Raw genomic sequence first — 23,727 nt, forward strand, 5'->3', positions numbered from 1 at the left:
TTCTGTGATCTAATAAAAAGATAAAATCGATAGGTGTTGGACAGTGAATTTTCCTCGCTAATATGCATTAGGTGTCTGTATACTTAAAGTCAATTATGTCTTTTATCATTTCACAGATAGTTGCAAAAAGTAACCTTGATTTATATTACTGTGGGTGAAGATGGGATACCGTTATACCCATATCTCCTGATCTTGTTATTAACAATTAACAACATTATTTTAGAGTCAAGGTGCTACAGTTGTATAGTTTTGTAAATATTGTTTGTTTAGTACCAAATTAGACGAGAAGGGAGTGTGAAAATATGTCCCGTCTTACCCCACTATACTACAAGAAGATCTCGAGAAGAGAAAATGCGTATCTCGATTGTCGTCTAGTGGCTGTAACGGCAAAGACAAAATTAACATCTCGGGGGAAATGCTCGAATTATTTTGGAGTTTATGTTTCGAGAAGTAAAGAATGAGTTAGTAAGTTTTAAAGGTTCTGCAGATAATCATTTTTTTGGAAAATTGTATTTAAAGTAATGTAGCCACCACAACTTTTTTACAAGCGACGTATTACATGTTCTTTTTATGTTTGTGTTGGTTGCATACAGGAAGTGAACCCTACTATTTGTGTAAACTAAGCATCCTGGTTTCCAAAACAAGAGGTATTTTACCGCACGGAAAATGTAATCGAAAGTGCCAAATAGTGTTTCGGTGTCACCCTTTTTTCTAAATTTAAAACCACAGCGAACTCTCGCCTGTAATTGCTGTCTAGAATTCTTCGCTTTTGGTTTGCGTCGGCGTTCTGTCGCTTTGTTGGAAAGTCTGTTCCCAAATGGATTTCAGTCTGGCGTGGTAGGATCAATCTGGAAAGAATGGATTGGCAATTCAGTTGATCTTATTAGTTTGACGTAGCTGTTTGAGTAATCTTGTAAAGTTGGTGGCTATATTGAGAGATTTTGGACAGCTTCCAGGAAAAGACAAGCTTCTTGGATTGGGCTAAATTAGTTATAAGGCGAACCTAGAACGGTGTAGCACCAACGTAAATTGTAATGCTATTGTGTTGTCCATCAGTAGCTTACTTGTTTAAAGGTGGAAAAAGTAAACTTGTTTTAGTAGCCAGATAGACAGATTGGAACATTATGAATATTTTGATAAATGTGTTTATGTGTTAAAGTATTTTGGCTATAGAACTTATGTTCAGCCATAGAACGTCTGATTAAAGTTATTAAAAAAGAGGAAGTACTAACAGAACTGTTTTAATTAATAATGTAACTTCTCCTTTTCACCCATTTTGTTTAATAAGCAAAAATGAATCACCTGTTCAATTATTTGTTTTTCTGCAGCTGCCAATTGCTATATATAGGGTATTTCGATACACTACTCTGTGGTTATTTTCTCCAAAATATTAATGGAACACTTTACCATAAGCCATCACCTGCCCAATCAATAGCCGAGTGTTCTTTGATACCCTACCCCTGGAGTATTGTAATTACAAAGTACTGAAGATATATGAACAACCATGCCATCACGAATGTCCAGGAGGAAAGATTATAATCTTGTTGATGATTCTTATGATACAAGAGTCCCACTTCATAATGAAGAAGCTTTTCACCATGGGATCAATTTCAAGGCAAAAGTATGATAGCAAAATTATATGATGATTTGCTATGTGATGGTTGAATGGACCGAAATTAAGTTTTAAGCTTAACGTGGAAGGCTACATGTAGAACAGACTTAAGGTAATGACTAAATCTGTTCTTTTTGTTACAGTACATTGGAACATTGGACGTACCTCGGCCAACAGGACGAATGGAAATTGTTGTTGCCATGAGAAGAATAAGGGTAAGAAAGATGAATAAGTTTCTTGTAAAATCAAAAATGTGCTTATGTTGAATAAGGTATCTCATAAAATACCTCTTTCTTATACACACATAGAATCATTTAACTTACCTATAGAGTTGAAATAACTGCTTTAAAGTTTGATTGATTTCTTTTTCATATTTTCTTTTCTTGTTGAATTATAAAACCCATATTTCCTGAAATAGAAATCTTTTCTATGTATTACGAAAGTTAAAAATATATTTTGTTAAGATTTGGATTGGGTTATCAACTGGTATGTTGCACTTACATGTGTGTATGGGGTTGACAGCTCTAAAATAAGCATTAAAATAGACTTGAACCAAGCATGCTGTGTGGGTGAGGCAAATTCAATGTACTGCTATGTTTTAATAATGTATATTTTTAGTTTAAGCAAACAATATTGACCATAAAGGTTTAAGACTTGTTTGTTGAATTAAACAAACTTTACTTTAAGTTTAATGTGCATTTATGTGCTATTTATTTCAAATCTGAAATACAAAAAGTATGGAATACAAAAGTAATCATTAGACAGTGGTAATTTACCCCTATTTTAAAGTTGTAAAACCTTTGTTTATTTGTGTACCGAAAAAAAAGAAATAATGGAAATAGACCCCAGAAGCATTGCCTATTTGTTAATAAAGAGAGATAATTAATGAAAGTAGTGGAGTACCTTGGGAAATAAGCTTGAAGATAGTATTGGCTATTCATTTTCCTTTTATTTGATATGCACCTCTAGTATATTCTTTAGTGTTCTGAGGGTAAAGGAAAATGAAATAGTGTGATCAAACCGAAACAAAATTATTTTGTGGTTTTAATTTAGTATTCACTAGTATGTACAGTTTGTTTGGCAAGTACCAATACAATGAAATTATTATCTTTAGTGATTAAATTGACAAGTAGGACATACTGGCGATGCGGATGTCCCGCTCACGTCTGTATTTGATTAACTATTGCACCACGCTGTTTGTTCGAGCCGTGATCCAGTAAATACGGTCACATTTAACGGATGACTGGCGCCTGTTATTGGATGTCTTTGTTCGTTCCCTTTAAATATGGCGCTTGTGGATTAGTACTTGCAACGACAGAGATAACGCGGAAATATATTTCGTGGAAATTTTTAGATTAACTGTTCGGATATAAGCAATTGAGTATGTGTTAAAGTGAGATTTATACTAATGCATGTATTGCTGTCCACGAACACTCTCAGGAGATTCGCGACCCAGTATTCAAGCTATAAGAGGTAATTGAATTGTTCGCGGTCTTACTAGAACAGCATTTTCCGCTTCACTTGGTAAGCTTTGTGTGGGAACTCGAGGCCTCACCAATCCGTGACCTGCTGTCGTAGGTATTCCGACACTTTCCGATCCGCTGTACAAGTATACCAAATGTCACCACACATTCTCGCACGACTAACTTTGGGAACTTAGTCATTCCAACGCGTTCCGTGTGCTCTGTAATTACAAAACTAATCTGACGGCGCATTCCTCTATGGTTTGTTTTTACTGTTAAATTGAATTGTAATTGCTTTCTGTGCGGTACGAATCGTGTGATTGCAAGCTTAGATGCTCTGCCCTGGGACAAGGATTCGAATTACAGCGATTCCCGTCCGTGAATATTTAATGCGGCATTTGGTCTGAAATATTGATGGCTAATTCCTCTCATCGTGGGTAGGATTTCGGCATCGTCTGGGTAGCCGCAATAACTTTACAGGTCACAGCCAAAGTGCTATTCAAATCGATTGCAAGAAACTTAAAAGCTTTGAGCTGTATATAAACCTTTTAATTGCTACCTATCCGCCTTTGAAACGCATTAAAGAAAATTGCCCTGGACCCTTGAGTCACTGCACCGGAAAATCCATTCTACGAACCTTCTTATTTGAACACTACCGCGTGTTGAAAGGCTGTTAAATGAATTCTAGTAATTGCAACACATTTGCGGCTCTTTTTTTTAACCAAAGATTTTGCGTCTGTTTCGATAGCGGCGTGTAATTAATGGTCGTAGAGCCGATGACGTTTTAAAAGAGAACTAACGGAGGGTATAGTCTCATAAAACTTGTTAATAAAAGATCAAAATGTTGTTAAGTATCGGTTATTTAAGCTGTGCGGTCTATACCACTAAGGTTACACTTCGCTTTGGTTTAACCGCCACATGGGAGTGTGCATTGGGTATGAGGAAGTCGACTGGTAAACATTTCTTTTGGGGCTTTTGTACTCGCTCTGTCACGCGGAACTTTGTGTTAGTTTCCCAGAATCAGAGTCTGTATTTACGTCATACCGCACATGAATTACCACTGGTTTGGTAAAGGAGTACATGGAATATCTCGAGCTTCAGTGGGTCGCACTGAGTTCACATACTTCTTACCACTGCATGTATTCAATTTCACCCCATATTTTACCTGACTGCAAATATGCCACACCCTATGAAAAGCTATTGATCCTAGACTATTGTATTAAAAGCTTTGTTTGTTTCTTCAGTATGAGTTCAAAGTAAAGAGAATAAAGAAGAGAAAAGTGAATGTGGTAGTTTCTGTGGATGGTGTTAAAGTGATTTTACGAACAAAGGTATGAAGTTTTTTATGAAGTATGATCTGTTTATTCACTATGTGGGCTAACTATATTAAACCTGTTGTGCTATTTAAGATTGTTATGTATATTCTGCAGAAAAAAGAGCTGATGTGGGATGAACGTAAGCTGCTGTTAATGCATGATCCAGTCTACAGGTAGTTTTTTATTCAAAGTGTAAAATTCATTAATTTCAAAGCAATATGCTTCCTTTTTTATTCAGCATTAATGGAATACTAGAGTAAAGCCAGCTTTACTTAAGGTTGAATGCAGTTATCTATATTGATTTTCAACCGATAATTGTATTGATATAAATATCCAATTGACGCATCTTAAGCTTAAGAAAACACCCTCATATTGGAACCAATATGTTACTGTTTATCCGCACTGCAGGATCTTTTATGTATCACATGATTCGCATGACTTGAAGATATGGAGTTACATTGCAAGGGATGGTTCAAGCAATGTATTTCGCTGCAATGTATTCAAATCAACAAAGAAGGTCAGTTGATTTGGAAAAGTATTGTAGTATATGGGTTTATTTTCACCATTGAAGGAAGTTGCTTTGGTCGTTTCCATGATAATGTTTGCCACCATTTCTAAACAGTATTTATTTAACAGAGCCAAGCAATGAGAATTGTAAGAACCATTGGTCAAGCTTTCGAAGTTTGTCATAAGTTTAACACAGCTCAAAATGCTATAGCACCAACGGGGAAAAAAGCAACTGAAACAGAGCAACAAAAAATTGACAACAAAGGTAACTTCATATCAAAACAATTTATATGAAATACTTGAGAATATACCAAGAAAAATAGACTGATCATGTTTATTGCTTCCTATTGCTTGGGCAATAAGGAAATGCTATGTAAGTAGAACTCATTTCTGTTTAGGTACCATGATTAAAATGTAGTGCTGTACTTAATAGGGCAATTTACACGAACTCGTTAATGCAAAGGAGGTGTGAATAACTTCCTCATAAGGAAGGCATGGCTTTATGTCTGTTTGGTAAACTCCTACCCAAAGTATCCTCACACTGGCCCAATTGTAAAATATAGGTGAAGACACCAAAAAGTGCCACATAAGTTGTAGATAGCAAATAAACTATTGGAGTAGAGTTAGAAATAAACATGATATTTGCTTAATACCAGATGGAAAAGTAAAGAAAGATGAAGTAGAAGAAACTGATATAGATGCAGTTGACATCACAGAACTTGAACCCAATGTTGGTCACCGGACAGGGGTCACAGACTTGGATTCGGTTCAGAGCAAAGTAATATCGTTCCCACCCTATGAATCTCTTGTAATGTATTACTGAATACTAAGTTTGTTGTTTGTGACTTTAGCAATCCACACCAGCTGTAACAAGAGCAACGGCCAATGGGTTAAGTCCTTCAGGAAAAATATCTGCCATAACAGGGGATGCACCTTTAAGTCTACACCATCAAATGCAGCTCATGCAGCAGCAAGTTTTGCAAGCTGAGCAGCAAACACAAGTGGCAGTTTCACAGGTGAGTTGTTAATCATTACACTCATGCTGGTTGGTAAAGTAGTAAAGTCTCTTGCATTTTTATGCTTTGACCCAAATATCTTCAAACGTTTGGTTCAATCTGCTTGTTTATATATATCAAGTTAATGTATTTTTATTAAAGGTGCAGCTGCTAAAAGATCAGCTTTCAGCGGAAACTACTGCTAGAGTAGAGGCACAGGTAACATTGTAAACTGTGATCTCTTGATTAATACAATAAACATTGCAAATAAGTGAAACCTTCTCCATGTCAATGCAATAACCAACCGGAATCTTTTATGTGTTCTTTGCAGGCAAGAAACCATCAGCTTCTGCTTCAGAACCGTGAACTAATTACACAAATGAGTGAACTTGTCTCCCACATCAGTGAGATGGAAAAGAGAATTTCCACCTCCAGAGGTAATTTGGGTTTGACTGCTATTGTTCTGACTTGATTATGAAATATGGATTAGATTGTCAAGTAAGTAATATAATTACCGAGCTGGTGGGCTATGGGAAGGAAGTGAGGTGTTATTAAAATCTACTGAATAATTAAAACCTTCAATTTCAAACCATTTCAAATCTGAAGTAATTTGTTAGAAAGTGTAGCCTCAAATTGCAGATGAATAATGAATTAGATATTCTATCTGCATTTGCCATGCTATATAGGATACTAGACATGCAGCTAGTATTAATTATGTCTCTGTTAATTTTTAATGATTGCAATACATGTACAGACGCTTCAAATGGAAAGTACCGATTACATAATGGTGAACGTACCCCTGCTCCAATTATTGTGGACCCTGGGACTCCTGCATCAGCACCAGTCCATCTTCCATCTTTTGCATCCAAGGTAGCAAAGGTAAGATTGAGGGGAATAAAGGAATAGCATGTATAATGATTTAATTTTATCAGGCATTTCCCATCATGAATGATTCCCTCTTCGAAAACATGAACATTTCTTCGCAAGCTACTCCTACTACTAATGAGATTGGTCGTTCTGGGAAGAAAACACTGCAATCTGCTGAGCTCAGATTGTCAAAGTCTGGTGGTAATCAACATAATCATCTGGAAAGCAGTAAGTAAAATATAATTTATAGATTTTCGGGTTGTGCTACTTAAAATTCACGTTGACATTTTATGAGGCCAATTAAGAACAGGCGAGGGTTGCTGTCCATAATACATTAGGTTTTGCATAAAACAATGAGCTGCCTAAACTATGGGGTTAACATATTCAACTTTTATTGTTTTAACTCCCTGTTGTACTCTAATTTAGAATACAGGTACCGATCATGGTATACAGGTACCGATCATGGTATGAGTACATTACCTCACAATTAAAACCAGTTTTTTATGCATTACAATTAAAACCAGGTTCAATTACAGTATCATCAGATTCAGGATCAGAATCCTCAAGTTCAAGTGAAGATGAAGAAGGTATTAACCCGGCTGGTTATCAACATGTCAGTCATTCCATGGCATCAACTACACTTGCAACAGCAGGCTCCAGTGGAGCAGGCAAAACTGATATAATGAACTTGTTAAATCTGGATGATACCGCGTAAGTTGGGACGATTAGTATCCATCTATTTTGTGTGATGTCTTGTATAATCGTAAAATGCTTTACAGTCCTATAACCACGTTTAAATTGTTATTTCAGCAACACCTCAATATGGACATCCGGACTAGCCACACCATCTAAGATACATCGAGGGCATCCGAACACAAGCTACCCCAAGTCAAATGGCACTGACAGCATGTTGGAAGGATCATCTATGTTTTCAACGTCACAAACTAACTATCAAACGTATGTAACAAGCAATTCTTAGGTACTGTGGTAGTGTGGTATGACAACAGAATGTGCTTGGCAATCGTTCTAAACGCAAAAACACAATGATACCTAAAAGGTTGTAACAAAATATATGTTTTTTTTTGTAGAAATGGATATACACTTTCCCCCATTCTCAGCATTGATCGATCCACAACCAGAGTAAAAGAAATGGATTCAAGCATTGATAAGGTTTAGATAACGAAATTTGTTTTGGGTGCATTGTGTCACATCGCATGCTTGTTTAACATCTTATTGTATGTTTGGTCTTTACGTTTTAAATAAGTTACATTTAACATGTGGTTAAAACAAAACAAATGTGTTTTGGCATGAATTAACTGTGTAAAGATTGTTACAAGTTTTTTATTTGATTAAAACTTTACCAGACTCCTGAAAAGAGAAGTGCATGGAATCGCTTGTCATCACCAAGTAATGTCTCCCACGATGAAACTAATACTTCCAAGAAGAAGAGTGAAAAAAGGTAGGTCTGTTTGTTGCAAGACTTGCTCCTTATTTCTAACAACCAGTGTAAAATAATTTCCAAGCGACTCAGTGGAGACGTTTTTGTGCACAGGCAGTGATAACAAGGGTCCTCTCCTATGGGTATGTTGACCAATGGTGACATTTAAATGGTTTGTGTCATTTAGATTAACCAATCATGAATGAATCACCATTTAATTTACCAGTTTTGTCAAATCAGTTTCACAAAACCTCAATTAAACGTGATGTTTTTATGATTTCCGACTCAAACTTTAAATCGTTCAGCAATGCTTAATTGTGAAAGCTGCTGTTCTTAAGCAGCTGGATTAATATTGATTTTTGTATATTTATTGTTAGTGATGCAATCTCACCAGACTCAACAGCCTCGTTCAATTTACCACGACTTGATCCTCCACCAAAGGTGAAGCGAAACCTGTCAAAATCAACCCCCGCCACCCCAGAAACTCACTTCAATGACTCTCCTTCTGCCTCAGAATCATCATGGCAATCAGTGATCAGTCCACCACCACAGAGCACAAGATTAAAAGTTCAGTCCTCAGTCGGACCAAACGAAGCTAAAACTGCTGTAAAACCAACAGAACAGGCAAAAATTCGATACACACAGCCTAAAGAAGTCACTTATTTGGATGAATCAATTTCCCTGATGGAAATTACAGATTCAGATTACACACCGTCTATAACAAGTGACTTTGACCCATTAAGCAGTAAACGTTCACTCTTTTCCTCTACCTATCCCAGTGCATCAAACCCTTTCCACCCACACAAAGTTCTCTCATCATTTGATCAAAGTTTTGACACCACTGCCCCGAGCAAGCTGTTTGATTTTACGCCAGAAGAGTACGACAAACATAGACGGTACGAACCGCTGAGAAAGGAGCAGTCATCCAAGTGGAGCACGGGCCTGTCATATGTTCAAGACAACGACAGCATTCGGTCGAATGTTAAAGTAAAGCATGATGTTTCTGTAGCGTCGTCTGCAGCGACAATTTCCAAGCCTTCCTTTTCCGAGACTGTGTCGGAGCATTCCATTAACAGTAACGACGGGGACATAACAGTTGGCTCGATACTCGACGAGATTGATATTCCCGCAAGTGAGTTTACAAACGAGTTCTGGGAAGGTGACGTCACGGACTCTCTTTCCCGAACCAACGATGCCGAAATAGCAGCTCTCAATGACAACAGCAAAGTAACGAACAGTTTAGAATCAGCTCAAACAAGTAAGCAAGACGTTTCCAAAACAAACAGTGATCCGCTAAAGGCATCCGTGGTTGACGGAACCCCAGTTTTATCACCAGTGACGCCACCTACCTCGCTTAGCAGTGGTACGTATAACGATCCTGCAAACTCTCCTGCACGGGATTTAAACTGTGCGAAGTCATTACCGTTCAGTGGAAGCGAGCCGACCTCTATTTCGTCAAGTGACTCAGGCGTTATGTCAAGTTCAACAAGTGGAAACATCCAGGACATTCCAAACGTAGTACATCATACGTGACTTTCATTAGCGTACAATCTATAGCGGACTGAATATACAGCACGGGTATAGTACTGTGAAAGATCAGTGTGAAACAGACGCTAGACGGTGCCCGTAATTTATTTCTTTTGAGGTACCACATTCGTTATTAATCTAGTGTCCGAGTACCTCTGTATCTCACTTGGAAAGTTGGCTGTTCCTATTGATTTTAAAGTTCGTATTGTTGTTAGAGGTAGATATAGTCTACATTTTGCATTCCTTAAGTTTGTACCCGGAGTGTTTAGTCTTTTTGATGTTTCGAATGTTATTGTACGTTTTCCCGGAAGCCACTTGGCAACGAATGACTTCACGTTTCAATATCATTAGGTAACTGCACTACCATAACATGTTTGGCACTGTTGCCAAAACACTCGGCATTCCGTATCGTTGTTACATGCGGTGATGTACTGCCATTTTATCAAAACATGCGGAGCCACAACATGGATGTCATATTCCTATATAAATATTTCTTGCGAAACATAGTTTTATGACCGCAGTACAACTATACTTCTTTCACACAGCTTCTACTTTTCTACTGTTTTATACTCTATTTGTTGCTTTGTTTTTACATTGGCGTCTTTCTCCAACTTGTCGATCGTAGAAGTCATGAAATATACTTCATTCGCATTATCGTCACCAACTTAGATGAAAGAAATAAACAAAGTCTACCAGAAAAAAGTCCAATAGAGGTTGGCCAACTGCTTGCTTAAATATTTGACTCTGGATTTGGTAACGCAGGTACGGAGGATAGATACAGCATCGCACCAATTACTAAATTTACTGTAACTACGTTTAGAGTTGTTGTGTGTTCTTCGCAAACACTTGAAAACGAACACCTTACACGCATGAGGCAAAATCGTGATCAAAATTACATTTAAATCTCGTTAGTTCTACGTTTGTTTGTATAACATGATAAGCCAAGTGCATGGGAGGTCAAATAAAGGTCATGGACAGGTTACTGTTAAGGATAAGAATGTAGAAAGAATCTGCGCAGTTCACATCACTAGGGAAACGTAAATACGCATTGGAGCACCCGCAGAAGGGTGAGCAAAATCACACGACAAACAAAGCACAACAGGCGCCTATAAACTATGTGACACAGCTTATGCGTCACGTGGGAGATCCCATGCAACGCAACAAAGGCAAAAACGCGAGTTCGCTCGTAAGAATGCCATCTTTGAATAGGAGCTATAAAAGTATACTGACGTGTGCGTACGAACCAGGCGAATATGAATAGTATCTGCACGTGTTGCGGGAAAGGATGTATCGCTCATGACGTCATTCATGTGTTAAGAACGCTTTTTTTACGAACACCCAAATGACGGGAGTGGAATACCTAAATAAATCATAAACTTACTTCAAACACAGGGCCACCTCATTGGTTGCCGGTAAATGGTATGACGTCAATACTCCGCTAAATTAGGGCATCAGTTTTCCATGTACCACATATAACTCGGTTTAGAACAGTTTCCGAGTAATTAAAACCATGAATGAGCCCGGTATCAGTCATATCGTATTTAACATGCTACGAAATCACTATTCTAGATTCGGGATAAAACCTTGAAAACACCAGATTCCCAAACCCCGACAACGTGATATATGGAAACAAAACGTTGTAGGTTTATTAATATTAATGTTCGACCTTTTCTTAAATTCAGTGGAGGACGTTATGATAAAGGTTCGGTATTTTGAAATGCGGTGCACCATCCAATGCGTAGCTAGGATGGGCGTAGCGTAACGACCCGCTAGGGTGTGTAGTGTTGATACAGTTGTTTGGATATTGCGCTTTTTACAAACAAAGTATATACGTACTATAAAAAAAACTATCTAGTTTTTTTTTATTTGGACAAGAGACACACCTATAGCACCCGTAACGAATATAGAGCGATGTTTATACCGATACGACATTAAGTAAGTTTCGTTCGGTAATCGATTATGGCTGTAAACGTAGAAGATGTTTATACGGCTTTGCTTGCAATGGGCACCAAACGAAAGCACGCAACAAGGGAAAGTTGTATAATAGATTGCTTGCGAGACGTGCAGGAAGTGAGCGTTTTGCAGTATGAGTGCTGTGGTGTATGAATAAAGCGCACATCTTTTATATTCTAAATTCAAAACGCTAGCACGACAATCAGCGGTGGGTAAAGATAAATGGCGCCGCCTTAAATGTCGCGCAGAGTTTTTACTTTTTAAAAAGTACAGGTTTAAAATTCAGGGTATGCCCTTCAAAAAGAAATGTTTAAGCAAGTCAAATATTAGTACTTCGGGTCGCTTAGTGTAAAAGGCATCAACGAGGAGAATGTAGTAGCAACACGAGTGTTTTAATAGTTCGCAGAGGACTGTTCCATTAAAAAAGTAAAAAAGTGTTACCTTTTAGATTTGACCTTCTTGAAAATTTTATCGTGTATTCTTTCAGACTCTGTTACTGGTGAGGTTGTTCATACTGGCTTTGTTTGTGTCATGTTGCCCTTGCAGCTGTATAAAACCATATGTTTTAGTTGGAAAGGCGTTTTAGTGCCTCCTGCGTCAGGTTTGTATGTATAATATGGTGGATTTACAGTAGAATTAAACAGTTTAATACAGCATTTATTTATAGTCATTTAAATTAGGCGTTGTATATTCTGTATAGGAAGTTCAGTCGATGAGACGATCAATGCTAATACGGTTAACTGTTAAAAAATCGAAGCGCTTTGATATACAAGCCGCTTTTGCATAGTCACTGGGAAATGATGGTGCAATTTCTGGAAACTGACTAGTATTGACCCTTAAGGTGACCCGTCATGCGTCTACGTGAGCCTCGCAGGTAGGCTAAATGAGCTTGCACAAAATTTGACGGCAAGAATGAAAGTTAAAAATCACAAACAAATTCCGTGTTACTGTTCCCTATCTTTGATGTATAAGTTGCAAACTTCTTAGTGTTTACGGTGCCAAAACTATAAAACCTTCGAGCCACCCTTGAGGAATATAAAAACAAGAAAATTAATGGACATTAAATAACATAAATATCGTATTTTTCCTGGAAAAAGCGTAAACTCTTTGAGCCCAAGGGCGATGGTTGTATACTTACTAACTATGTGTTGGTTCATGTCACTAGGAAAGTACGTCGATCAAAAAGGAAGTTGTGAATTGTGATAAAACGTAAACAGCTTGATATATGTTAATCTAGGGGTAAAATAGGTTTGCGACTTAATCGGGTATAATGATGTAGCCGGGTAATCCGGGTCCACAAAAGCCTGAACCGTATTTAGGGAAAACTCCAAGCTTAGATTACGCCTAATTGAGTTTCTAATTGGTACGAACGGGGAATTACATTAGAAGAGTTACAAATTTGTACGCTGTTAAATTTCCTTTAACTGGTTGGTAATAAATTTCATGGGCAAATGACGCACGCGCGCTCTAACGTCATTGCGTGTCAACCCCAACATATATTATGGTGTACCCGTCATATATACCAGATGATCATAAAGCTGCCAATGAGCTGGCGACGAAAACAGATCGAGTCGTATTTTTTTGCTGTGCGACTGCAACAACTCTGGTCGGTACAGCGAGAGTGAGCTGCACTATCTATTATCACGCGTATGCTAAACTTCTTAACACTGCCTTGTAAAATGAGTGTAGAGCGACGCGTTCTTACGCCTGCTGAAAAACGCAAGCGACAATACCACGCATCTGCGTATTAAATGCCTCCCACTGACTTGTCCGGACCGAACGTATTTTCTCACAGGCGATGACGTATGAATGGCTTATATATACATGTGTATAAATGTGCATGGAATTAGATGCAACAGAGAGGCCTAGCGTTTTCAGAGGCAACGATTTACCAAGAGACTGTTTCCCGAAGAAGTAGGCCAGCATACGTTAAAAGTGTTTTAGGGGTATTTAAAATAAATATACGAAGTGAAAAATGGATATCGAAAAGTTTCGTTACTTTAAAACAAAGAATTTAATGTCGTTTTTAACCTTTTACAAAATTACGACTAATTTTTTTCAAGGACATAAAAGCGCATGTTTGAGAGCTGAGGACTGTCTTATCGTAACAATATTAATAATCTACTAATACATGCGCTCCGTTTGATTCTCAAGAGGTGATTATTAACTTACGAGAGGACACCTTTGCTAGTTTTGTAAAAAAGAAAAAGAGTGGAGAAGTTATAAAACGTCTCGAGTGAATTAGTTATAGTGTTTAGTGCCGGGTGTTTAAAAAATAGTTACATTGAATATTATATTGTGTATTTATTTTAAATGTTAATTTGAGAGTGTTGGCGCGAAGCGTATATAGACTGCACTCTGATGATGTGATATTTTTATGACAATTTCTATATTTAATACTTTTTAGGTTGCACGTCATTCTAAGCGGAAACGTTTGAGGTAAAACAAACCATATCACATACTGCAACGTGACTGTCGTTTTTTGCCGGCATTTTTAGGGCAAAAAAAGCGAACGAAGAAATGGAAAAACGCACCGGATTTGAAAACTGCGATTCCCAGTCGCAAAACGACAGTTGTAAAACTTTGACCATCTCATACATACAAGGAGACATTAGTAGCAGCACACAGAGCACAAAAAGTGAAGACTCATCTTTACTAAAAGGCAGTACAATGTCTGATTCCACCAGCGACGACAGTTTTGGGGGAAGAAATCGAAAAAGGTTGCACGAATTTAAACAAGGCGCTCAAGTGGCCGGAAGACAGGTACAATCGGGGTGCAATTCTTATTGGAAAAATGCATGTACTGTTGAAACCGTGAAAGACAAGTTGCCTATCTCGAAGTGGCTGCCGAGTTACCGACTGAAGACATTCAAATGTGATCTCATTGCCGGCTTAACTGTGGGGCTCACTGTCATTCCGCAAGGAATGGCTTACGCCGCTCTTGCTGGACTTGAACTTCAGGTAAATTAAAATGCATCTGTCATTTTATAAGATAACGATTTTATAAAAGAACGTATTTGTGTAACTTTATAACAGAACGTGCAATGAAACGCGTGTTGGTGGTTAAAAACTTATAATTAGACAGCATCAACATTTCATTGCCAAAATCGTGCATCACAATGTGACAAACGTGCGATGTATATGAGATGCAGCATTGGCGTTGTTTATCTATCTCCAACGGATCTTAAAATAGCTGCAAATCACGCAATAATGTGTATGCGAAAGACAAGATAAAATTGACCAAAATAACCCGTTTCTTGGAAGTCAACAAAAGCGACACTTTATGGTTTAAACAAAATATCTTATTTGTCCACCGGACAACATATCTTGTTTTACAAGTTGTAGTACATGTTCAGCACGCGGCACAACATATGTTTATCGGCCATCGCGCTATTTTGAAAACATTACATATTGGGATCCCATGCGAGGTCATTTTTCGTAACCTTTTTTACTGAAGGCAAAAATACACCAACTAACAGGTGGTGTTTATTGTGCTTGACACAGGAAATCGCAAAATTCAGCTTGTTCCGTTTTTATGAAGTAACCTATAAATCGCAGTTATACGCATTTTGTTTTCTAGTACGGCCTCTACAGCGCTTTCATGGGAAGTTTTATCTACTGCTTATTGGGAACTTCGAAGGACATCACTATGGGACCGACTGCCATCATGTCCATCTTAGTAGCTGAGTATGCGCACGACCCGTGGAAGATACATGAGCAGGGGAGCGAAGAAACGGTAGGTTTGGCCATCACTTGGTTTAAGAAGTTGTTGCATACATCGGTTGCACTGGTCACACAGTGAAAAATTCTTAACTAATAAATTTCGAAATAAATAACGTTAAAAACGTGCCTTACGTACGTCTATAAAATATTAACGACAAAAAAACGTTTTTAGAATGGTTCTGACTTTTATGAAAACTAAAGTAATAACATTGGGAATGTTCAACTCAGACCAATGTTACGATGGCGATTTTACTGACGTTCATGTGTGGGATCATTCAGTTCGGAATGAGCGTTTTTCGCCTTGGTTTTCTGGTGCGGTACATATCTCATCCGGTTATAACTGGTTTCATGTCGGCCGCTTCTATCGTCATATCGACCACCCAGCTGAAGGTAAAGTGTCGTGGCTCTGACTTTTTTTTAGCTTGTGTGGTTCAACCACCAAATATAGCGGGCTACGTGAGCGGCTTATGCAACATTTCCAATTAGCGAGATGCTAAGGCGTCAGTGGTTCGCCATGGTTGAGATTTGGAACGTCCGCCCATATTGCCTGCAGCCTTGGGGGGCTAATTATCGCTGCGGAAGGGTGAAGTTCTTTAACCTATGTGGAAAGCGGGGCGTTAATTGCGTTTTTTCAAAGCCACTAGTATGCAAACTGTCCTGTATTGTTGGAATCGCCCACAAGTGATTCATGCGACCTCGACTCGGGGTCGTACACACTTTTGAGTTTGGAATTTACAGAAGCTTAACTATTTTGCTTTTGCAGAAAATTTTTGGCATTAGCACGCCTAGAGGTTTTTTTGAGACGATCATCGGCATATTGACGCATCTAAACCAGACAAAGTAGGTGACTTGGGTCATTCGTAGTTGTTGTGATGCTTAACTAACATTCCATTTTAGGATATGGGATTTTGTTATGGGGGTTTCAGCCATGTTGCTTCTCTTTTTGCTGAAGTGGATGAAGGAGAAATGGGCTCGGGTCAAAGTTCAAGAAGACCGAGTTGTGATCAAAGTACTCCGAACACTGATGTGGTTCATAGGCACAGGTGACGAATTCAAGGGTGGTTTGCTTTTCACGTATGTAACTAACGTCGTTACGTATTGTTGTTTGGCTTGTGCCGGCTTAGCTATGGTTGCTATGTACGACAAAGTAGATTGGATTTCATAATGAACGCATCAGTTGACGGCAAACTGGCGTAGCAGGTTGCGTAAATGCTGATATGCCTTCTTTGATTTTGCAGGACGTAACGCGGTAGTTGTTGTTCTCTCGGCGACAATTGCGTACCTCATAAGGGATATCCAAATGCCTGTTGATACTCGACCGTTGACTTTAACTCGCAACATCAGTGGAGGACTTCCGCCGTTCGCGCTACCCAGTTTCACACACATGCCCCCAGGTACAAATCAGACGATTGGCTTCTCAGAGATGATGCAGCAACTCGGGAGCGGCTTGGCTGTTATACCACTTATGGCCTTTCTTGAGTCAATTGCAATTGCAAAAGCATTCGGTAAGATATTTTGACAGCGTTTTTGGCGAAATAAACCATTTGTCGCAATTTAGCCGAAACACGTAACAATGTCCCAACTGTGACGTGCATCACAATCGATTTTTAAGCACTGTGATGTCGCGTTTTTTGTTGCATATTCCACTAACGATAAAATTGTGATATTTTATTATACAGGAAGGAAAAATCATTACAAGGTAGACGCCTCACAAGAATTGCTGACTATCGGGGTGGCAAATTTCTTTTCTTCATTCGTCAGTTCATTTCCAATAACAGGCAGCTTCGGCAGGTACAGATTTTTTGAATGTTTACTATTAGTTCTTCATATGTGTGTCATCGAATGGGTTTGCGATGCATTCCTAGGCTGTGGCGTAATTTGAACGAATGGTGTTTCGTGCGGATGTGGTGTTTTGGGGAGTTAAACACAATCGACAATACATAAAAAAACAGATGACGCTATAGAAACTACAGCCATGAATTCAAAAGAGTCGTTTTCTCAATAGGTGTTGTTTCCCAATAACTGTTGCTATATAGGTCAGCAGTAAACGCGCAGAGCAACGTAATGACCCCACTGGGCGGAATTTTCACTGGAGCGGTTGTTCTGCTTGCTCTGCAGTTTCTGTCGGACGCGTTCCAGTACATTCCTGCACCCGCACTTGCTGCGGTGATCATCATGGCAGTGATTAACCTCTTTGATTTCCGCGGTATGAGGACAGTGTGGAAGATAAACAGTGAGTGTTGTTTGAACTTGAATATGCAATGCACATGGATCATTTTAACTTGGGGTTTAGATAGGCGGTTTAAGATGAAAAATGCCATGGTTGGGCTTGAATATTTATGTTGCTTATGCTTTCTTCTAGAAATCGATACTATACCGATGGTTGTCACCTTTTTACTTTGCTTCTACGACATAGCGTATGGAATCATGGCCGGCATCGGAATCTCGATTCTAATTCTACTTGCAAAACACGCCATGTAAGTATGCCGGATTTTGTTGTGTATTTAAACCTTGCAAAAGCATGTCATGATGTGAGTGACAAAATATCTAACATTGGCATCAGCTGTTCTGTCAACGGAAGTACTTTTCATTTTAGGCCCGGGGTAAAAATCCTCGAAGATGATTGCAATGTGACAGTGATGCAAGTGAAACAAGGTCTAGACTTCCCTGGCGCAGAGTACATGGAAGAAACTTTGCAAGAGCATGCGGAAAATGGTATGCGTGTGTATGTTGCAGAAATAGGATAGTCTTGCTTTTTCGATATAAAGGGTGATGGACTGTAGAGCGTGACTCTCTATGCGTCAATTTATTAGTAGTCTAGACTGATTTATAAAACGTGTTTGTGGCCAAAGTTGGCCCACTAAAAACAGGAAACTGCCATAAATTAACCAATCCTATTCACCTTCTGACAACCTTAAATGTCATCCTTTCGTGACTTTTGTTAAAGGAAACTGCAAGACTCTGATTGTTGACTGCACGAGCACCACGACTCTTGATTACAGTGCGGTAGAAGCATTCAAGCACGGTTCAAAATCGCTCAAAGACGCAAATATAGTGTTAAAGATTTGTGGACTCAAGGTACGCTTCTATTTGATCAAACGCTCAAAAGTATTATGAATTTATGATACATAAGCCACCATCTATGATAATATTTTTCGTGTTTTATAGGACAGGCATCAAAACATGCTTAAGAAAATGGATATCTTGAAAGACGGCGTCAAATTCTATGATGACGTCACCGATGCAAAAAACGACGTGCAATTTAGAGCAGAAGAAGTTTAGGGCGTCGCATAGCGAATGGTGTATACGGGATAATATGACCGCTGTATGGAGCTTTGGTACAGTTTGTGAATAATTTGACGTGTTAGCAACTCGTCAAACAAGCAGTCACTAACGATGCAGTATTAACCTCCCTATCATATTTCTTCAACGAAAAGGAAACACTATTACCGCTTTTATAAAGTGCAATTTAACTACCGTCGCCTTTTTAACTACTGGTGCAAAGAAGCCCCATTTCTTCACGTATTTTAATTCGTTTCGTTTACGCTTTCCTCTATAATTGGAAGGTGTGACGCACGCACTTAACGCTATAACCCATCACGCGATGCTTTTTGTTATGCTCCTATTACCCTTCGCTTTTAATACACAAACAATTCGATCTACTGGTTCATCACATCGATGCGCGGCGAAAAAAACTGAACTGGACGAGACAAGCTTACATAGAAACCGTAATTTACAGGTAGTATTTGCAAAAGGTTAACAGGATTTTGTAACTATTACCTGTAATTGCCCTGTTGAATGAGAGGTGGAAAAGATAACAAATGGAAATGTATTTAGGCAGAATTAAAGCAATGAAAATCGATTGCTGCGTGCTGTATTCTAAACCCACACCAGATTACTATGCTAAGTATAGTCATCCCCAGGACAGGTTGATTCCACGACTCCCATCGTTGTAATTTTGAGCAATAGACTAACAGACAAAGCCGCTATTGTCTTCCTACAGCCTTAGGGCGTTGCGTGGCTTCTCTGGGTTTGGCCACAACCAAAGTTTATTGGCAATAAAACTCAAAAACGCCGAATTCCCTAATTACAAAATTGTTTAACGTATCGAACGTGTCACGGTCTAGCAATACTACAAAACAAATGTAGCATTTTTTATTTAACAGAAAACACTTTTCAATATTATGGCGATTACTGTAACAAGCAAGTTGTGATTTTCAAAAGAAAAAAAAACATGCTGTTATATAGTATACAACGAGTGGACCAGACATTAAGTGCGTCCTTCCGACTACAAGCGCTCGCCTTTAATAGAAAACTATTGAGTTACTGCAAACGAGAAAAGAGGAAGTTCGTAACAATAAACGGTATTCAACAAAGGAACCAACGACTCCCATACGCAATGCCAATGCAGCCGATGGTGGAAAATAGACCATCTGTCTTATATGGCGACAGTCTACGCCACGTACTATACGCAGTGCTTTTGTAACATCGTAAGTCGTCGTAATCGTATGATATTTATGGGTCGCTTGAAGTGGGCTACGGGCCAGCAGGCGTTTTGGTCGTTTATATGACGATACAATAAACATAGCTGCGTCAGTTCCGGCTTTACAGGAACATGACGTAAGTGGCGAAGGGAGATGGGTTCCGCTGTTGTAACGTATTTGGGTAAAACAGGAACTTACATGATCTTTATTGGAAATTGAAACAAGGCGTTGTATTTTCAAAGTGTTCTAGTTGAGTTGTCAAGTTGCAAAAGAAAATTATATTTAGTAGCGAGCATTTTGTAAGTGTGGTAACACAGACTAATAGGATTTAAAATCTATAAATAGCGACGAATGTAAAAGTATTTTAAGACCACGCCCTAATGTATGACACAAGGGTTTCATCAAGATTCTGTGAATACCATCCTGAGTGTTAGCGAACGCGAGTACCGACCACTAAGCGGATGGTCTGCCATTATCTGCGCTGTAAAAGAGCAGACAAATCTTGCTATTTCTATGTTGTGGATTGTGATGAAACACAAAAATGCGGTCACCCTGATGGCTGTTCCTTTCGTGTTGGTTTTCAAACAATGACGTGTATGCTTTTCCATACCTGCTCGCCCACATAAAAGTGTCATGTTGAATAATGGATTTTCGCTTCAATCCGCGAACGAAGCGAATCTTGGCACGTACAACCAAGTCGCCAAAGAGATTCTGACAGGTCGAGAGTCTGATCGATTGGCAAACGTCGCAATGTCGATGTAAAAAAAGAACCATCCGAACTAATGTTGACACAGTGGAGCACTTTCACCAAATCGTATTATGTTGGATTACCTACCTCCGGTGGACAGTTTTTCGAAGGCCCCGCACTGGAGCGGTAATTAAATACAACGACGCGAATTCACGTTATTAAACCGCTGTATGTATATTTAGGGCAATAAAAGACCATTGGGAAATAAGTTCTCGTGATCGACAGACGTGGGACGGATTGGCTGTCAATGATATGCTTGCTCTTCACCGTTGAATAATATTTGTTTGAGCGTATCGGACCCATAATCGCGTTAAACAACAGCCATTGTGGCGACCTGAATTCCGATAGCCGGGCTCTTGAACTTGCGTAGGTTAACTAACGTTTGTTTTGTAATAGATAGCCGCCCACTCGTTGGCTTGTATTAGGATAGCGCAGGCGGACCTATCGCACCTGGGGTCAAAGGTCTGGATACGCGGTTTGCGTAAATATTCGACAAACGTTGGCTCAGTGGGTTTTAAACTGTACCGCTACGATATCGAGGTTGTGATGTTTCGGTGCCACGATAATGGTCACGGACTGCAAATATAAATGAAAAAAAGTACATGTGATGTGCAAAGGACAATAAACAAATGCGAACCAGCACCCCCTGTCATCCGTCAAAGTTGCGCCTGAGTTAACCCTGGAAACAACGACCTGTCTGTACCGACCTATGTCAAATATGGGCTTCTTCGGTAAGGGATTTGGCGACCACAGAGAGCAAATCGCAGATTCAATCATAAGCGCCCGCTAGGCTTCGCAGTGACAACTTGAAAACCGCGCTATGCGCTTACGCCGGAATGATCGGCGACACCGGGTAAGGGTGACGTCATCGCCACTTACGCCCGATCGTATGCAACGATTAAAGCTCATTCTGTCTAAGAAAGGTTAGTGAGTGGGAAAAGGGAAATATGGGTCCCTTGGAGTAAAAAACTGCTGCAGAAAAGCATCACGCATTCCGTGTGGTTCGGCGAGCGACCAATAACTTTAAAAGCAAACGAAAACGAATTTTGTGTAATCCAACATACCAGGATCAAAGAAAGAGCAGCACGCAGATAATAGGATAAAGACTGCGGGTTAGAAAACTGGATTATACGAGCAAATGCATTAGTACAGAAATAACCGAAAAAGTGAGCCGAGGAAGCCCAGCAGCACGGCTTATAATGGCAATCAAAGAATATCTAACGACCTCACGTAACAGACAACATACTCTAGTAGCCCGAAGCGTATATATAAAGTATGGTTGGAGAGATCGCATTGTCTGATGTTAAACGATCACGCGGGCGAAATACTCTATCCGGTGTCGCCGAGAAGTTGAATAAAATCAATGTACAGGTGAGCCCGATCATTTCCGGCACGTCACATCCAACCAATGCGTACGAAATCCATTACTTTATATGGGTCATATGAACAAAAAGATCTTCGATTCAAACCATCATATTTACACAGAGTTTTTAACTGACCCATATTTCAGCATTGCTGAAACTTCAAACAGAGTGCCGTGGTGTTATCTAGTTTTATTGCTCACATAACTTTGTAAGCGGTCAGAAATTGGGCGTGTAAAATCGAAATAATTTTCGAAGGTTAGCTTGTAAACCGAAGGATATCAAGTACATCAAAAAAAAAACGTATCTATATATCTTCGATAAGGAACCTGACCAAGACCGAGCGTAAACCCTCTAATAAATATATATGAATTCGCTGAACTAACGTTTAAAACAATCGATTGCTAACGTCGAGACCGCAAAGAAGCTATTTCCCCTCATTTGGGTGAACTTTCGTCTTCTTTATCTCGTTTCCCACACCGGCCCCGAAATGGTTTATCATAGCAGCTATGCTCTCCCTTCAATCTTGCAAACGAGCGCTTTAAGTCAAAGATCAATGCTGTGGACCACGTTCTCTAGAGCGGAACGACACGATATTTTGGTGATGAGATTCTGAGATTTAACTGCGTAAAAAACGAAGCTACACCAAGGCCCATGTCGTTTTTTGATAAGGAAATCTCTTGTTTCGGAGTTTTTGTCGCCAGACAATGTCCAGACACGAGTAGGTCGCCTGTCGCTAAAAAATCAAAACTTGAAAAGTTTCCTTGCCGGTTTTGTATTCCTTTAATCTGCAATATGCAGCTTTTTACTGCAATAAGTTATAGCGATAGCTTGGTAAGACCAATATTTGCAAGCGCAGTTTCTTCTAACGCGCCTTTTTCTCCGGCGTATTTGCCGGCGAAGTTTAGGCCTGAGGTTCCTTCAATGTTATGTCGAGACAGCAGTGGTTAGCAGAGCGTCAGCGTGTCGCTTTTCCGGCGTTCGTAGCCGGGTTTGACTATTTAGAGAAACACATTGTTCTGAGGTGTAAGAAGAGCTTAATGAAGTGGAGCGTTAGGTCAAAGACAGCGACCGCTTTTGCTGTAATGTCCTTATACGCTCAGCAATACAGACTTTGTAATTATGTGGTTCTGCTCTGTTTAGACAGAAATCGGGCTAAGGGAGGACATGCCTGCAAGTGAGGGCCCATGGGATTATGGAACTGTGTCGAATAAATTAAGTTGGTTTGATTAATTTAAACTCACAACTACAACACGTATTAATAAGGGTCGTCGGTTATGCTGGGTGCGTTTGATGTGGCGTTTATTTATTCAGTGTCAGCTGTCTGTGATTTTACAGTCTAGCGGCTTGTTTGACCTGCTTGATCGGTCAAACTTTGGCAACAGCGACTATCCAAGGCTTAACGGAATGAAATGCTTCCTTTAAAAACTATTTGTGTTAAAAATAGAAAACGATACGCTGTGAAATGAAACTGTGGGTTTGTCTATCAGCGTGGGAACCGTGGTCGTGATTTTGTTTTTAAACTAAAGGTTTTAAGAGGCTGTCCAACCCAAGCGAAAGAACTAGAAAATACATGTAGCTGAAGATTCCCAAATTTAATATGTCGCTTGTTTAGATCGGGATGGACAAGTTAAACGCATCGTTTATTTCGAATTACGCGCGGCACAGCTGTGGTGTAGCTCGAGCTGTGGGCCGCATTAGCTGCATGACGTCATCATTCCAGGACGCACCGG

At 39.4% G+C, this 23,727-nt stretch overlaps 2 protein-coding genes across 4 annotated transcripts; both read left to right on the forward strand.

Annotated features, from left to right (window-relative positions):
* Positions 1–800: 800 nt before the first annotated feature.
* Positions 801–10,427, forward strand: LOC149731627 (uncharacterized). Of its 3 annotated transcripts, none has more exons than XM_089884514.1 (17): positions 801–1,621; positions 1,756–1,827; positions 4,320–4,406; positions 4,506–4,564; positions 4,800–4,908; positions 5,028–5,163; positions 5,555–5,676; positions 5,750–5,914; positions 6,056–6,112; positions 6,225–6,330; positions 6,648–6,763; positions 6,826–6,988; positions 7,297–7,471; positions 7,571–7,717; positions 7,849–7,930; positions 8,125–8,219; positions 8,576–10,427. In XM_089884514.1, the coding sequence occupies exons 1-17, from the start codon at positions 1,505–1,507 to the stop codon at positions 9,729–9,731; spliced, it is 2,964 nt and encodes a 987-aa protein (XP_089740640.1). In that variant the 5' UTR covers positions 801–1,504; the 3' UTR covers positions 9,732–10,427. The 3 variants fall into 3 exon arrangements, with proteins under 3 accessions (XP_089740640.1, XP_089740639.1, XP_089740641.1); XM_089884513.1 differs by having other exon boundaries at positions 803–1,621; positions 6,648–6,772; XM_089884515.1 differs by lacking the exons at positions 801–1,621; positions 1,756–1,827 and adding an exon at positions 2,799–3,085 and having other exon boundaries at positions 6,648–6,772.
* A 3,661-nt stretch (positions 10,428–14,088) lies between these two features.
* LOC149731628 (sodium-independent sulfate anion transporter-like) lies at positions 14,089–19,063 on the forward strand. The gene is made up of 12 exons (XM_089884524.1): positions 14,089–14,639; positions 15,259–15,414; positions 15,630–15,791; positions 16,165–16,241; positions 16,299–16,444; positions 16,640–16,906; positions 17,081–17,192; positions 17,438–17,634; positions 17,764–17,878; positions 17,998–18,116; positions 18,349–18,479; positions 18,570–19,063. The coding sequence occupies exons 1-12, from the start codon at positions 14,199–14,201 to the stop codon at positions 18,681–18,683; spliced, it is 2,037 nt and encodes a 678-aa protein (XP_089740650.1). The 5' UTR covers positions 14,089–14,198; the 3' UTR covers positions 18,684–19,063.
* Positions 19,064–23,727: the final 4,664 nt, after the last annotated feature.

The sequence above is a fragment of the Ciona robusta genome, chromosome 9, assembly GCF_009617815.1.
Source record: "Ciona robusta chromosome 9, ASM961781v2".
Classification (NCBI taxonomy): Eukaryota; Metazoa; Chordata; class Ascidiacea; order Phlebobranchia; family Cionidae; genus Ciona; species Ciona robusta.